At 24.3% G+C, this 16,470-nt stretch overlaps 3 protein-coding genes across 3 annotated transcripts; all 3 read left to right on the plus strand.

Moving 5' to 3' along the window:
- Positions 1-727: 727 nt before the first annotated feature.
- PVVCY_1001400 (conserved Plasmodium protein, unknown function) lies at positions 728-3,386 on the plus strand (the record flags this gene model as incomplete). The annotated part of the gene is made up of 2 exons (XM_008625593.2): positions 728-2,735; positions 2,821-3,386. The coding sequence occupies 2 exons, from the start codon at positions 728-730 to the stop codon at positions 3,384-3,386; spliced, it is 2,574 nt and encodes an 857-aa protein (XP_008623815.2).
- A 1,857-nt stretch (positions 3,387-5,243) lies between these two features.
- PVVCY_1001410 (conserved Plasmodium protein, unknown function) lies at positions 5,244-5,858 on the plus strand (the record flags this gene model as incomplete). The annotated part of the gene is made up of 1 exon (XM_008625594.1): positions 5,244-5,858. The coding sequence occupies one exon, from the start codon at positions 5,244-5,246 to the stop codon at positions 5,856-5,858; it is 615 nt and encodes a 204-aa protein (XP_008623816.1).
- Positions 5,859-6,853: 995 nt separating this feature from the next.
- Positions 6,854-16,442, plus strand: PVVCY_1001420 (cysteine repeat modular protein 1, putative; the record flags this gene model as incomplete). The annotated part of the gene is made up of 3 exons (XM_008625595.1): positions 6,854-12,161; positions 12,310-15,831; positions 16,018-16,442. The coding sequence occupies 3 exons, from the start codon at positions 6,854-6,856 to the stop codon at positions 16,440-16,442; spliced, it is 9,255 nt and encodes a 3,084-aa protein (XP_008623817.1).
- Positions 16,443-16,470: the final 28 nt, after the last annotated feature.

Here is a 16,470-nt window from a genome sequence, read left to right on the forward strand (position 1 = left end):
ATGCTTTTATGAAAAATATGGGCGCATGTGTTAAATAAGGGTTGTAATGTATTACACATAAAAAATAATTCCAACATGAGGTTGTGAAAAATTAAACTTATAAATATTCACACAAATATCCATATATATATTGCACATTACATAAATAAGCACATAGAACGAGAAACAACATAAAATGCTGTTAAAAAAATGATAAAAGTATTTTTATCGGATTAAAAAATAATGAATGGGTTTCTTAACAAAATCAAAGTTATTAATAAAAAAAAATTAATGAACCGATCTCAAATTATAAAAATAAATTAAAAATTATAAAATTGGAAAATTTCCAAATCATTTCATTCTTAGTTTCTTTTAATATTAGGTGACGCTTAATTAATTATTTAAAAAAAAATATATATGTGTATAATATCGGAATTAAACTAAATAATATGCAACATCATAGCATAGAACAAATCTAAAATTAAGACTTCAGTGTGATATTGCCATAAATAATTATTTTTTGAAAAAAAATGAAACCATAAAATGTTGTAAAAAAAGGAAAGCTAAAAGTTAGTAATAATTTTTTTTATGTAAAAAAAGGGTGGATATATTTATAAAAAAATAAAAACGTACATAAATAAACAAATTAAAAAAAAAAAAAATAAAAAAGAGAAAAATCATAAAACATCATTGTACTAGTATTAGTGCAAATTAAATATTAAAAATATGTAGTATTTTTTCATAAAAAATGGATATAACTTGTAATGAATATAATAAAAATGTCGATTTGGTAAATAATGAGGATGGTGATAATAAAATTGAAAAAATGAATATACAGAGCCTACTTTCCAGCGGCAAGATGCTTGAAAATAAAAAAATGTTTTGTAATGGGAATCAAAAATGCTCAAACTTTTGTAATTACTTTAACTGTTCTCAAATGCCATGTAATTTCGAATCTGATAACGTCGAAATTTCCGAATTTGTTGTTAATCCATGTCATTTTTGCACACTTGATAATCATCTACTTTGTTCAAAAGACAAATTAAAACATGATGAATACAATAATGAAGGCTCTACTAGATTAAGTCACAGCCTCGAAAGAAATGATAGTGATGGCTCATTGGAAAATATTTACGATAGAAAGGAGGAACATAGTATTTATGGCGAAGAACAAGGCAATACTTCAAGCGATGAAATAAATAATGTAAATTGCAATAATTATTTATCAGGTTTTATGAATATAACTAGTTTTTATGATAATGCAATTAAATGTTATGAAAAATCTAATGAAATTTCCAAATATATGTCTATTTCGCACAGTGGATCAAATAATAATATAAGCGAAAAGGAATTGAGTATAACAAAAAAAAATGTGTGTGCAAATAACAAAATATGTGACGATAATTTGAATCAAAATAACATGAACGAAATTGAAAGATTAAGTTCCAAAAAAAATAGCCTTTTAGCTTGGGCCTTTTCTCAACCTTTAAATTGCCCAAATAAAGGATCCTTGGAACAAGGTAGTGCTATTTCAATTGATAAGGATATAGTACTTTTACAACTCGAACATTTTTCTAAAAAGGTTGATGACGATATTTTTGATGAAAAACTTTTTAGAGCACAGAAATTAATTGATCATGTAAAAAAATATGTAGAATATTATATAAACTATTTTAAAAAAATTAACGATGAAGATATGGTTGCAAAACTAACAGAATATTATGAACAAAATTGTACAGATCAAAATACTAAATATAATATCAACAAATTAAAAGTTAATATCCTTTACCATTTTTTAAAATTTTTCCAATTAAATGAAATTCATACAGTATTGAATGATTATTCTTATTATTTTTCGATTGATCCTATATACAATTTATCTACTGGTTGTATAGCAAATAGTCATAATGAAAATATTAATATGGATATTCCTGATAATAACATAATTTCGACAGTTGCAAAACAATCTGTACAATCTTTTGCTAACTCAGACTTTGATGGTTTATTATGCGATTCATCCATAAATACTCATGGAGATGAAAATTGTGAGCATGCATCTAACATTAACTTTTCAGGTAGTAATAAAGATAAAACAGTAAATGATATTCTAAAAAGTGTGGACTGTTCAAATGATGTAAATAAACAAAATAATAGTGTTAATGAAAAATTATCTCAAATTAATGAGGAAAATGAATATGATGGCAATTATAATAATATTTATGGTAATAATGCATTTGGCTTAAATGATAGCAAAACACAGGATAATCACGATAATAAAAAAAATAACAGTATTATTATAGATACACATTATCATCAATATTATAATGCAACAAGCATTATGAATAGTAGAAAATTTTCAATAAATAAACAGGATTCAGTTCAAGAAAAAGAAGCAGGTAGTAAAAAAGGTAATCGAAATATGGTTAATATAATACAGAAATATTCACGAAAATTTAAAAATTTTAAAAAAGTTAAACAAAATAAAGAAGGATGGATAAAAGATAACGATAAATATTTAGATTTATGGCATAGAGTTGATAGTGAAAGTAATATATCGATCCACATTAGAGGAAAACTGCCATATGACGTTACCACAATATTATCCATATTAAATGAAATGGAATTAAGTACCAATTGGGCTCCTTTTTTATCAGGAGCAACGAAAATTCATTCGCTTTCAAATTCCAGTGCTATTATTTCACAGTTATACGAATATCCTGTAATAGGAAAAAAACATTCTTTAACGTATTACTTAGGTAAGACCATTATTCCAAAATGTATATACATAAAATTCATATAAATATATATACTCATATTCATAATATCATTTTTTTTGTTTAGGAGCGAATTCCTTGGAAGAACTCGGATGTATAATACTATGTTCTAAAGCTCCCCCAGAATTAGACGCAGATATTTCATTTTATGATGACTTATGCAAAAAATTAAACATAAATAAAAATGGTGAAATATTAAAAGTTACAGAAATTCCTGTCAGATTCAGAAAAAACAAAAAAGAAGTAACATTTTTTTCCTTTAATTTGCCACAGCCACCTTCTAAATCAGAAAGACAAAGATCTGCAGATTTGTGCTTTTTAATATATCCATTAAACGATGGAAAATCTACCATTCTTGAATTGTTTGTGCATTGTGAAAATGAATTTAAATACATCCCAATTAAGATGATTACCTTTTTCATAAAAAAAATTGTAAAAAATATGTATGCAAATATTGTCAAGGCTTGTAAAAATTATAATATTATGTATTCAGAAATTCGAGCCACAAATTCAGAATTCTATGAATGGCTAGACAAACAATTTAAAAAATACCTTAAAAATAAATATACAAAATTAATAGACTCTATAAGCTTAGTAAGTTATAATGGGCATGAAAATAATGATGCTATTTAACCATAGTTTTACGAGACGATAAAAATTCCATTCCTCGTCTCTTGTTTCCTATATAAGTGTAGAGTAAAGATAAGCCATTTATAGAATAAATTCGAAGGCGTAGTATAATATTTACAGCATTCATAAAATGAAAATAAAAATTCAATATTTATTCTCGTTTCTCCGCTTTTTAGTGATAACTAATTCGTTTTTACTATCAAATTCAAATACGTTTCCAACAGATTTATTCATGTATTAATTTTAAATTCATTTTAAAACAATATATGTAGGAAAAAAACCTCATTTCTCAATTTATTTATTTCATTTATATTTTATTTTGTTATGTCCAATTTTCCGTTTTTGAATTCGAATCCTATATTCATAGAAAATTAATTTTTTTGAAACATAATATTTTTTATTGTTGTATTATAAAGTGTATTTATCAAAATATCAAAGGGGTACACATATGCATATTTGTATATATACATATATATGTTTTGTGTATATACATAGTATTATGATGAATTTTTTTTTGTATCTAATGTAAATTTAACTTGTTCAAGCTTTACGATTTTTAATGGCCTTATTTTCCTGTTTAGTAATTAGCTTGATTTTTTATATTCATTTTATTATGTTGGATAAATATGCCATTTTTCAATTTAATTCATTTTTTTTATGTGAAATTAATTAACATATACATTTTATGATAACTTCCCCTATGATAATTCGTTGAGTTAATAAAAAGTATTCAATATCTAGAATAAATCGGAATATATAATTTGTGAAAAAAATTAATCAAAAAAATGTTTAGCAAGTTTAAAATGGAATACCATAAAAGTGTTTGGGCTTCCTTTTAACATATTCATTTGTTTTTCGACATAACCCTACCTAATATTACCATGTCTTTATCATTGCTTTTTTTTAAACCCAAATTATTATCTCATCTTTATTGCGGTTCTTTGTATTGATATTTTTAAATATCCCAAATTTTCATGAATATATTAAGTCAATCAAAATGTATGATATTTTACTATCCTACAATATTTCCGATTTTTACGAAGCATTAACTACCTTAAATAACACATATATATACAGAAGGTTACACATTTTTCCCCTTTATGAAAATCGGCAATTCACACATATTTACTCCTATTATACTAAATGTTAAAAATATAATATATATTTTTTTTATATTAAAGAAATGTTTTTTTTTCATTTTATTTAATGTGTCATCAATTTAATTAAAAAAAAAATTGACTTGGTGAATTATCAAGATATTTTTCTGTTTGAAATTTGGAAAAAAATATGCCTTGCATTGATATCAAATAATATGCATATAACGAAAAGTGTATACACATATTGTGCATTTTAAATACAAATATGCTTAAAAATTTTTGAACTTAAATTAAAAATACAATTTTATTCAACTTGCATAGCTATACATTTATACTATCATTTTAATTTGTTATATTATTTCTAGCGTTTTTATTTTTGGATACAATTTTTTGTTTAAACGCTAGCCAAATAAATAAAAAAAATATATATAAAGTTGACATGCACGCCCACTTAAGTTAAATAGTGGTATTAGATTAATTTTCTTTCGAATGTGTGTGTAAATAATATAACACAAAGTTATAAGATATAAACAAAAATACCAACACTTAAAGTTTGGTCTTTAACAAAGTAAAATCCATATATAGAGTGTATTATATTCTCAAGGACAATATAAGTTGCCAGAAATAAACAAAATAAAAAGGAAAAATATAAAGCAAACAATCCGCAAAAGACTACCAAGAAACAAAAAAAACTCCTTTTCAGAATAGAAATGCTTTAAAATCATTATATTTATGAATATTATTAATAAAAATATTAAAAAATATGACAGAAAAAATATGCCATAAATTTATAAACGAAAATATTAAAACACTATGCAATGAAACATTCGAAAGTGAAAAAAAACATGAAAAGGAAAGTGAAAGTCCTAGTAAAAGCATAAGTCTTAATTGCTCATCAAGGTGTGAAGAATTATGTACTAATATAAATAGCAGATTACAAAAAATAAAAGATATTGTACACCTTAGATCTGGGAAACCAAATGTCATTTTAATTGAAACATTAAATTATATTAAAGAGCATATAAAAGAAATAGAAAAATATATTCAAATGCTTAATAAAGTTATTTATGAAGAAAATAAGGCATATGATTATGTTCAAAATATATTTAATATATTGGACAAACAAAATGAAAACATTCAAAAAATATATAATATATGTAGTCAAAATATTGTAATTACAAAAAATAATAATGAGCTTATTTTCCAAAAGCCAGAAAGTTGTTCTTCTCTTTCGGAAAATTTTATTAATAATCTACTAAGTGTATGCAAAGAGGAAAATGAAAATAAAAATAATGATTGTGAAAATAAAAATGTAGAACATAACGAAATAAAAGATTTCAGCACAAATGAATTTAATAATGAAAGCTTCATAAATTAAGAATATCAAATTGTGATAAATACATAAAAAGGTTAAAAATATAAATTATTAATACATACAATTTAAAGATAAAATAAAAGGTTGTAACGTTCCAAATCGACGATTATATTAATTATGATTAGTGTTGCCAATATTAAGACAAACACAAATGCTTTTATTTTTGTTATTGTTTTTCCGTTTTTTTTAATTTCATTAATTTTATATGAAAAAACAACATATCATATAATTTGTCTTATTCTTTGCAAATAATATTTAATTGTAACACGCGTTACAAATAATAAACAGTTACATATTAAATGTTTTTTTATTTTTCAATTTTTTTTTTTTTCACAAAAAACTATCAATAATTCCATCAACATCATTAATAACAAAAATGCTAAAACAAAAGACGATACACATTTTTAGAATGTATATGTATAAGTATATAGAAATATAAATATACTATAACTTTTATTTTATGAATAAAAGGTTGTTGAAAAAAAGCATATTTTAAAACACCCTAACAATAGGACAATTTTAAACAATTGTTTACTTTTAGTGCTGCATATAAGGATATATTAAAAGCATGTTAGAATCATAAAAAATATTATGATATCTTGTTCCCCTATTTAAATCATGTTAATATAATAAACCAAAAGTTGTCAGTCATTATTTCATCGTGCCCTTTAAATGCACACATGCACATATATATATTATGTACATATTTGGGTATATAGACAGTTCTCATTTATTTCGTATTATTTCTTAACCATATGCTTACACCTATCATGGTTAAATAATAATATTTTGCCAAAATTGTATGAAATAATAAATATTAATAATTTTTATCTGATATATTTCCCCCCCCTCTCTTACCATTCTTATCAAAAATATCGCATCCATAAACAAAGAATAGTATGTATTATACATATGTATGCATTTTTATAAGGTATTAATTTATTTTCTTTTTTTAGAACTGTATATATATTATATAACAGTAAAATATATAGACAAATATGCTGGTGAAATATACCAGTATCATTATAATAAGCTGGCTATTTGATGCATTTACTTCCAGGAAAAAATGTGAAATAATCAAATTGAAGAATCCATTTAAAAAAGCATATGCAAAAAATAAACAATATGAATTCTTTTCAAAAAGGGTATTATCTGATTTGATTAAGAATAACCAATTTATTGAAAATAAATATGAAAGTGAAAAAACGTTAAATTATCCTAAAAAAATAAAACATGGAAAAAAAATTACTACAAAGAGTGAAAATGTGCATGAGGATACAAAGAGAGCTAAATATCAGGTTACTATGTTTAAATTTGCAAGAAAGTTGAATTTCTTATTATATACAAATTATATAGAGTTATATAGCTCGTTACAGATTTTACTGGCACAATACTGTTATCCACGAATAGCTAGATGTAATAGTAAACCAGGAGGATGCTGGTGCTATAAAGGTTCGAAATCGTTTATTAATATTAATAACTATGCATGCCTAGACAATTGTGGAAATTTTGTAATGTGCAAAAGTCCTATACAATTAAAACTTCATGAGCAAATACCTCAAAATTTTATATCAAATAATAAAATAATAACTTGTATTGTTTCAAGTATTCAAAAAAAATTAAATAATTTGTGTGGTAAAAATAAATTGTTCAGAATTAATGCATCTATATATTATTGTATACCAAATAATGCTATAGATATTAATGTAATTGGCAAATATTGTATAAGTGATATTACAACTGTAATAGAATGCCACGGATTTATAAATTCTAGTTATTTATCTTTTATAGAAGAGTTTAAAATCATTGATAAAGAAAAATTTGACGATACAATGAATAATACATGCGATGAGGGTATTATAGAAAACGGTGCAAACTATTTAGGTTGTCAGAATCGTTCTATTTCGGGAAAAATATGCTTGCCATGGAATACGATAAATACAATACAAATAAATGAACAAAAAGATATAAAACATAATTTCTGTCGAAATTTTGAAGATAAAAAAACCATATACTGCTTCGTTCGTTTTAAAGATTTTATTTATAGAGAATTTTGTAAAGTTAAAGAAAGTATATTAACTGTCAACAATATTACTTATTCACACCAGGAGGATTTTGTTTTTGATCTAACAATGAAAAATGTTTCTGATTTTGATATACGAATTTCTGATTATAGTTGCACTAATCCATTAAATTATAATAATCGTTTTAATTTTAGTGCTGAAAAAAAATATGAACTCTATAAATATCATGAAATTGATAACGAAATAGCTTTGACAATTGTATTTCTAAAACCATATCGCTATACAATAAGTTATTTACGTAATAATGATATTTTATATATTTGTGCATGCTCTAAAGATTATTATGAATCAGAAGTCTTAAGCTGTAATAATAAAAAATATTATACACAAATTGGAATAATAAATTTTGTGAACAAATTTACTAATACACGCTCTAATGTTTTATACCTAAATGAAAGGAACCCAATATTCATTGATATGTATAATGAGGCGATAAAAAATAAAGAGTTATATATCTTTAATGCAGATTACTCATATCAATGTGATAGACTATCAGCTTTAGAAAACAAAACACATATGCTTTCGGAAAATATATTAAATATAAGTATGAACCATATGGCCCAAAAAATTAATCCCCCTTTAGATCCAAACAAAAAAAAATCCTACATTTACGAATATGGCAACATAGCTTATGATTTAAAAAGTTTGATAACTAACTTTAATGAGAAAAAATACAAGCAAAAACCTATCGGCGAAATTGACAAATATGGCATACTCCTAAATACACACATTGAAAATAATAAAGAATATATCAACCGAAAAATAAATGAGATGCTTAAAGACATAACCATTCAGCAGATTAAAAATTTACAAAAGGGTAGTAATATAATATGCATTAAGCACAATAAAAATCAGGAGATATATTTTTCCTATATAGGGAAAATAATATATACTGGTTTATATAATTCAAGAGATAAATACATTTTAATAAATAAAAATAGTAATAACAATGATAATTTTATTTATGAAAATATAATATACATCAAAGATTCTTTGTACCCAATTTATAATAATTTATTTTCAATCAGCCCCAATCCCTGCTCACAGTCCAGTGAGCATTTAAATAATGCAAAGATTATCCCATTAACCTACGAAAAGCACGTTAGTAGATTTAAAAATATGATTAATCCTCTTTTTTCTTACAACAATTACAATCATAATAAACATCAATTATATTTTTTTGAAAAAAAAAATGATTTTTTTTTTTTTACATTTAAAAACATGTTAAATAAAAAAAAGGATTCAGTCAATTATTTATGTCAACAAATTAGTGATACTCAAGAATTTAAAACGAATTGTCTATTCATATATTCCTCTTTTCATTTGGTTTATTATATAGAATTTGCACACCCCTTTTATATATATACTATACCAACAAGTATACACAATAATTATATACGAAATGATAAAGATTTTGATGTTCTAAATACATTTTTTAATTTTAGAAATGTAGATTTTGTAAGTCATAAAACTAAAATACTATCTTTATGGTCTCATCAAAATGACAACTTTGCATCTTTATGGTTGATTTCCTCGCAAAGTTTGACGCCATTTTTTTTGACTAAATATGATATACATTCCCCAAAATATTCTTTTATATTTCTAAAAAATCAAAAGGATGGGTCTACTTCTGATGTTAAGAATGGTGACACTTTTGGCAATATAGATTCTACATCTAATACAAAAACGGTAAACATCACACCTACTTTGAATCCTAAATTAAATTCTCCAAAAATCGAAAGAAAGTCAGATATCGTGGCAAATATATATACATTCAGCAAAGATACCTTAATGATTAATAAATATGAAACAATAGATTTTTTCATCCTTAAAAGTGTAAAAAGCATCCTTTATGTAAAAATGGCTGACGTATCTGATATTATCACATTTACCTTTAATAATGAACATTTTTTTTTATTATTGTTTAAAAATAATAGTATCTCTATATTAAATAGCAATTTAGATAATATACAGGTCTCCAAAAACAATTTTAATATACACGTATACGGAGTACCTATTAAAATAAAATGTGATAAAGGTGATAAAAAATTAACATGTTTTGTTTTATATAAATATCATAAAATTCTTTGGATTGACCTTTTATTTAGTTCTAATAATTTAGTAACAAAAAGCAACAATATAAATAATCCAAGTCTAACCAGCTTAAAGGATACACATAAACAAAGAACAGGATCGAACAATTTTCTTGAAAATCAAATTAAAAGCCAAATTTACAATATTGAAGTAAAGTATATATATAGATATGATGAAGAAAATACAGAAATATTATCTGATGTTTCTAACGATATGGTTATTACCGGAAAGTTAAATGACTATGTCATTTATATTTCTAATAAAGATTCCAATAAAATACACATATATTTTACAAATCGTTATAAAGAAAATATTAGTTATTATAAATATATAAAAAATGAGCATATATATAATTATAATATTATATCCTTATTTACTTATAATTTTCACGATACAACTTTTATTAATTCATATATAACTAAATCACCATATGAAACAAATGCAATAACTTCTTTTGCTCATGAAAATTTAATTGTTACAAAAATTAAATATAATTACAAACCCTGGTATATTTACAATGAAAAAATAACGATGGTACCCATAATTGAAGGTGATAAAGTTCAAATCAAATATTTTAGCATACATTATAAAAAAAATAAATCGAGGAAGGATGCATTGTTTATTGATAAAGGAAAAGGTGTCATCGGAATAATTCTTAGCGAAGATGGTAATGAAAGTATTAATATACAAAAAGACATCGTCAATATGATAGTTGTTATGCATGGGCTATTTCATACTTATAGAACTGAAATAGAGTTTAATATTGTATGTGAAGATGGGCATTATCATAAACATAATAAATGCCATCCCTGTGAAAAAGGATATTACAACAATTTAGATGAGATAAAAAAAAATAACGGAAATTATAGCAAATGTATAGCTTGCGGAAAGAATCGAACTACTTTAGCTGAAAAAGAAAAATTTGAAACAAATTGTCTATGTGATTTAGGATATGAATATATAAAAGATCCTAATAACCCACGTAATTTTATATGCTCACCATGCTCTTATGGAGAATACAAAGATACTATCTCAAATGAACTGTGTAAAGGAACTATATGCATAGAAAATGCTTCACATTTTGTATTAGATAAAAAAGGTATCCAGCCAAGTCAATGTTTTTGTAACGGAGGCTATTATTTACATCATGATAAAAAAGATAATGAAAAATGTATAAAATGCTTAAATAATCATTATTGCCCTAGAAATGACAACAATTATAAAAAATGTCCAATACATAATGTAACACTACAAAATAACAGAACTGATTTTGAGTCTTTAGATAGCTGTTTATGTAAAGAAGGATACGAACCGATTGATATGAACAAAATAAAAAATACCACATCAAGAGATTATCATTATTATAATATTTTTATAACAAAATATCCAGATCTATTAAAAATAGTTAATAACAATAATATATGTATGGAATGTAATTTAGGATTTTATAAAAATAAAGCGTCTTCTGATAAATGCATTAAATGCCCAGGGAATTCAACAACTACAACATTTGGTTCTGAATATATAGAAAATTGCAATTCGTGTCATAAAGGTTATTACAAAGATCAAAAAAAACATTGCTCTGAATGCTTACCAAATCATTTTTGCGTTGGTAAATCAGTAAAAAATGATAAACATAATATATCGCAATATGCTGGTGATGCTGTTATTTGTCCAAATTATTCTGTAACCTTACAACCATATGAAGATAACTTTTCATTTAAAGACTGTTTATGCATAAAAGGATATGAAAAAAATTTTCAGGATTTTTATAATATAAGTAATCATTGTAAAAAAGCCCCTTTAAATTTTTATAAAGATACAACATCAAATGATTTAGCTATTCCTTGTCCTGCTAATAGTATAACATTGCAAACTGGAGCGACCTCAATACATAACTGTATATGTGATAAGGGTTTTTTTTACGATAAAATGTCATATTCATGCGTAGAATGTCCATATGGGTATTATTGTTCTGAAAAGGATATGACAACGAAATTAAATCCCCCAATAAAATGCCCAAAAAATTATACCACAATTTATAAGGGTTCATATGATATATCCAATTGTGTGTGCGAATCAGGCTATACTGTGAAAACTGTAATGGCGAATCATTACACTGTGAATGGTAAGCATCAAAAAATGTGGGGAATTCAAACAAACAAATAATATATAGATAAAAGAGAAACAGATTTACATGATTTGACTTAAAAAATGCCACTTCATGCTTCATATAAATATTTTGTGTATAAATAAAATTTTTTCTATCATTGCAGGTGTCATAAAATCCTACGAAAATGCAAAAAATAAAATTAAACTTCAAACAAAAAACACAACTTCAGTGTGCATTAAATGCCCACAATCAAGTTATAAAACCAATATATCAAATGAGCAATGCAACGAGTGCCCTAAAAACTCGACGACATTAAAAGACTTCAACAACGCTGATATATTTTTTTGCTTATGTACTATGGGATATTATACAGATAAAAAAGAGTGTAAACCTTGTTGGTTTAATAAATTATATTGTGAAGGGGAAAAAATATATCAAATAGAAACGATTATATATGATGAAATTATTAATCTTATTAAAAAATATATCGGACTTTTAAATGAACTATCCGCCAAAAAAAGTTTTATAAATACAATTATTAATGAATATATTAATAAAGGCTTAATTTCAGATATTTCTCATATTAGTATGATGGAAAAGAATAGCGAAATTTGGGGAAACACTATTCAAAGCATAAGAAAAGCAAAACCTGATAGAGAAATAAAGCCACGTCATATATACAATCGTTTAGGGATTATAGCAACCAAAGAAAGACAATTGAAAACGCCAAAAACGCGCAATAAAATCAAGAAAATTGAAGTGGCTAAAAGTATAGGAAACAAAATTATTGCAAATATTAGTCCCCAGTTGACACTATTAAGTGAAGGAAACCAAAACAATGATACCGACGAAAATATACTAGCTAACCTTTTTTATAAAAGCTCAACAAACTTAATATATATAAAACATCAGAAATTAATAAATTGCCAACAAAATACAGTAATCCCATTGGGGGTTGATTCATCTCAAAATTTTGATGATTGTAAATGTAAAAAAGGTTATTATTTAGAAGATAAAAATGTTTTGAAGAATATAAAAATATGTAAACCATGCCCAGAAGGCACATTTAAAAATTTTGTTGGCGATGTTAAAAACTGTATTTCATGCCCTTCTAAGTCTACAAGTATTAAAGGCTCAATATATCCTAATCATTGCTTTTGTAAAGAAGGATTTTTTTATAGTAAAGATATGTGTTTAGAATGTTTAGAAGGTGCTACTTGCAATGGCGGATTATATCCGAATGCAATGAAAAAAATAAAATTAGATATAGAAAATGTAAATAAAATAAGACCAGATGATCATGTAAAACCCGAATCTAAAAAAGGATACTATTTAGATGAAAGTATAATAAATATTATAGATGTAAGTGAATGGAGATTTATAAAATGCCCAATAAGTGATTCATGCTTAGGAAAAAATAAATGCCACATTACTATGGATAATTATTTGTGTATTGAATGTAAAAAAGGTTATACCAATAGTTTCACAAAGTCAAAATGCATAAAATGCCCCAACAATATTACAAATATAATATTATTAATTCTTATATATATAATTTTTTGCTTCATTATTATAATTATTTCCTACTTAAATATTTCCTCTGGATTTTATAGAAGATCTATTCATTCTATTATTATAAAGATTGCAGTTAACTATGTTTCTAGTATGCTCATTGTAAATATTTTAGAAGATACATATTTGAATTTGCCATCATATGCTTATGATGTATATAATAAAATGGCCAATATACTAACTAGCGGAAAACAGAAAAAAAAATTATTAAGTATAGATTGCCTATTAAGATATTATTTTAATTTGACATATAATGATTCCTTTTTTTATACAAGTCTATTTTTTTTTCTAATACCTATATTTTTAATGTTAACCTTGACTGCTATACTATATGTAATATTAAAAATTTATACCATTGTTCAAAAAGAGGAGATAAATAATAAATTATATTTATTAGAAACTGCAAAAAATGAAAATCTTCTTTTTTTGGTTAAGTCTTTGGAAACAAATTACAAAAAAGAAAGATTTATCATGATACTACGATATATAAACCTTCCTGATAGCACAATGTCTGATAATATATCAACATTTTTTGAGGATATGATACCAATTTATACTACTTTTTTATTTCTAATTCATGCAAAAACATCTTTGAGAATGCTTCAATTATTTGATTGTAGTTATATCCAATATACAAAAAATTTTTCAAAGTATATACTAAATAGCAGTAGTAGCGTTCAGTGTAATTTTAAAACCCACGATTATTTAAAATTTTTTATATTAGGTATATCTGGAACTGTTTTATGGGCTTTAGGCATACCTTTTTTAGCCTTTTTTATATTATATAACAATAGACACAATTTATTTCATGAAAATATTCGCATAAAATATGGATTTTTACATAATGGATATTTACCTAATAGATGGTATTGGGAAGTTGTTGTTTTTATTCGTAAAATAACTATTCTTTTTGTAACTACTGTTATTGTTTTTCCTTCAGATAAAAACAACATATATAAATTATTAATTATAACTTTTATTGCTATTTTTTCCTTATGTATACATTTTATTTTTCAGCCTTTTGATAAAAGGAAATTTTTTATATTAAACAAACTAGAAAATTTTAGTTTATATATTTGGGTATCTACTATTATGATTATATCCGTTTTAATGCATGTGAATTTAAATGAATTTACTAATTTTTTGGTTTTTTTCTTCATAATTCTTCTTCATGCTATTTTTTTCATAAAATTACTAATCTGTTTATTTTATGAATGCATAAGTAATATTAGACCAACACCAAATATTTCCAAAGTTCCCTTTATTAATTCATGCGTTAAAGTACTAATTCAGATTGTAGAAACAAAAAAAAAACAAGAACCTCAAGTTTGTTATGATAAATGCTCACGTCAACTAGCCGTCATACTTCCGGATAAAATTTCAATGGAAAGGAATCGAGTAAATATTTATGTGATAGTTCAAAATTTTATCAAGAAATTTATAAGAATTAATTTTTCACAGCACTCTGAATTAAATAAATTCGAAAATCGAGCAATATGCACATATGAATCTGAATATAATGAAAAGAGCAAAATGGTAAAGGTGCGAAGTTTTGAAAATATAGAAGAAGAAAATTATGGCAATTGCTACAATGAAATGGTGTCTAGAAGTCAAAAGACAGATTTATCCAACTTTTTACTAAAAAATACTAACCTTTCAATTTATGGAAGAATAAAGAATGAGCATAGAATGTTTGCAATAGAAATATACAATGAGATGCTAGACATATTTTTAAAGCATGTAACTTTTACATATATTCCGGATACCCTTTTTGAGTTTATTTTTAAAATTTCAGTTAATATTGGGAAATTTATTGATGAACTAGACAAAAATGATAAAATATTTGAATCATTAAATCAAGTATTAGATATTAATAATATGATTCAATGGCACCCAAAAAGAAAGGGCAATTGTTATCAAACTGAACAAATAAAAAAAAATAAAATTCGTTTTATAAGAAATTCAACGTCTAGTTATGATCTAGTTAATCGTGAAATGCCTTCATTAGATTATTCATTCACATTCTCTTGCGACGATATTGAAAAAGAACAAATTATAAAAAGAAAAAAAAAGGGAAAACAAAAGACAAAAAATGAACCTAAAAAATTATACAGTAATATAAGAACAACAGAATGGAGCACTCTGTGGAAAAAAAAAACGAATAGCTTCATCAATTTGTGTTTTTTTAAATATTTACATTTTCGTATTCCGTTTTATTTTATTATTTCATAAGATTTTAACAAATTTTATGTTTGATTCAGTTATCCTTAATGTACGCATTTTTCTTTTTTTTATGTAGTTTCAACTGAGGAACGGAAAAAGTTGTTTTCTTTTTTTAGCAATGACTTATTAAAAACCCGAATTCATTTGTCCAAGTTTTATTTCATACTTATAGAACTGAAGATAAAATATTTCCGAAAATTACCATCCTATTTTTACTTATTCAAACTGTATAAGTTATTATTAAAAAAACGTGAAATGAAAAAACTTAAAATGTTAAATAAAAAGTTGGAAAGATATATAATTGTTTCCCACGATAATGAGACAACAATAAATAATCAAGATAATAATGATATCGTAAAAAATATTAAAAAAAATATAAATTTACTATACAAAGAATTTAAAGAACTCTCGAAAATAATGAACCAATTAAAATATGAATATCTTAATATAAAAGAAGATGATAGTAATCAATCCCAATGCAGCCAATTTGAAAACGAATAATTAGGGCGTCGTCTCATTAAGCAATTAT

This window comes from Plasmodium vinckei, assembly GCF_900681995.1.
Source record: "Plasmodium vinckei vinckei genome assembly, chromosome: PVVCY_10".
Lineage (NCBI taxonomy): Eukaryota > Apicomplexa > Aconoidasida > Haemosporida > Plasmodiidae > Plasmodium > Plasmodium vinckei.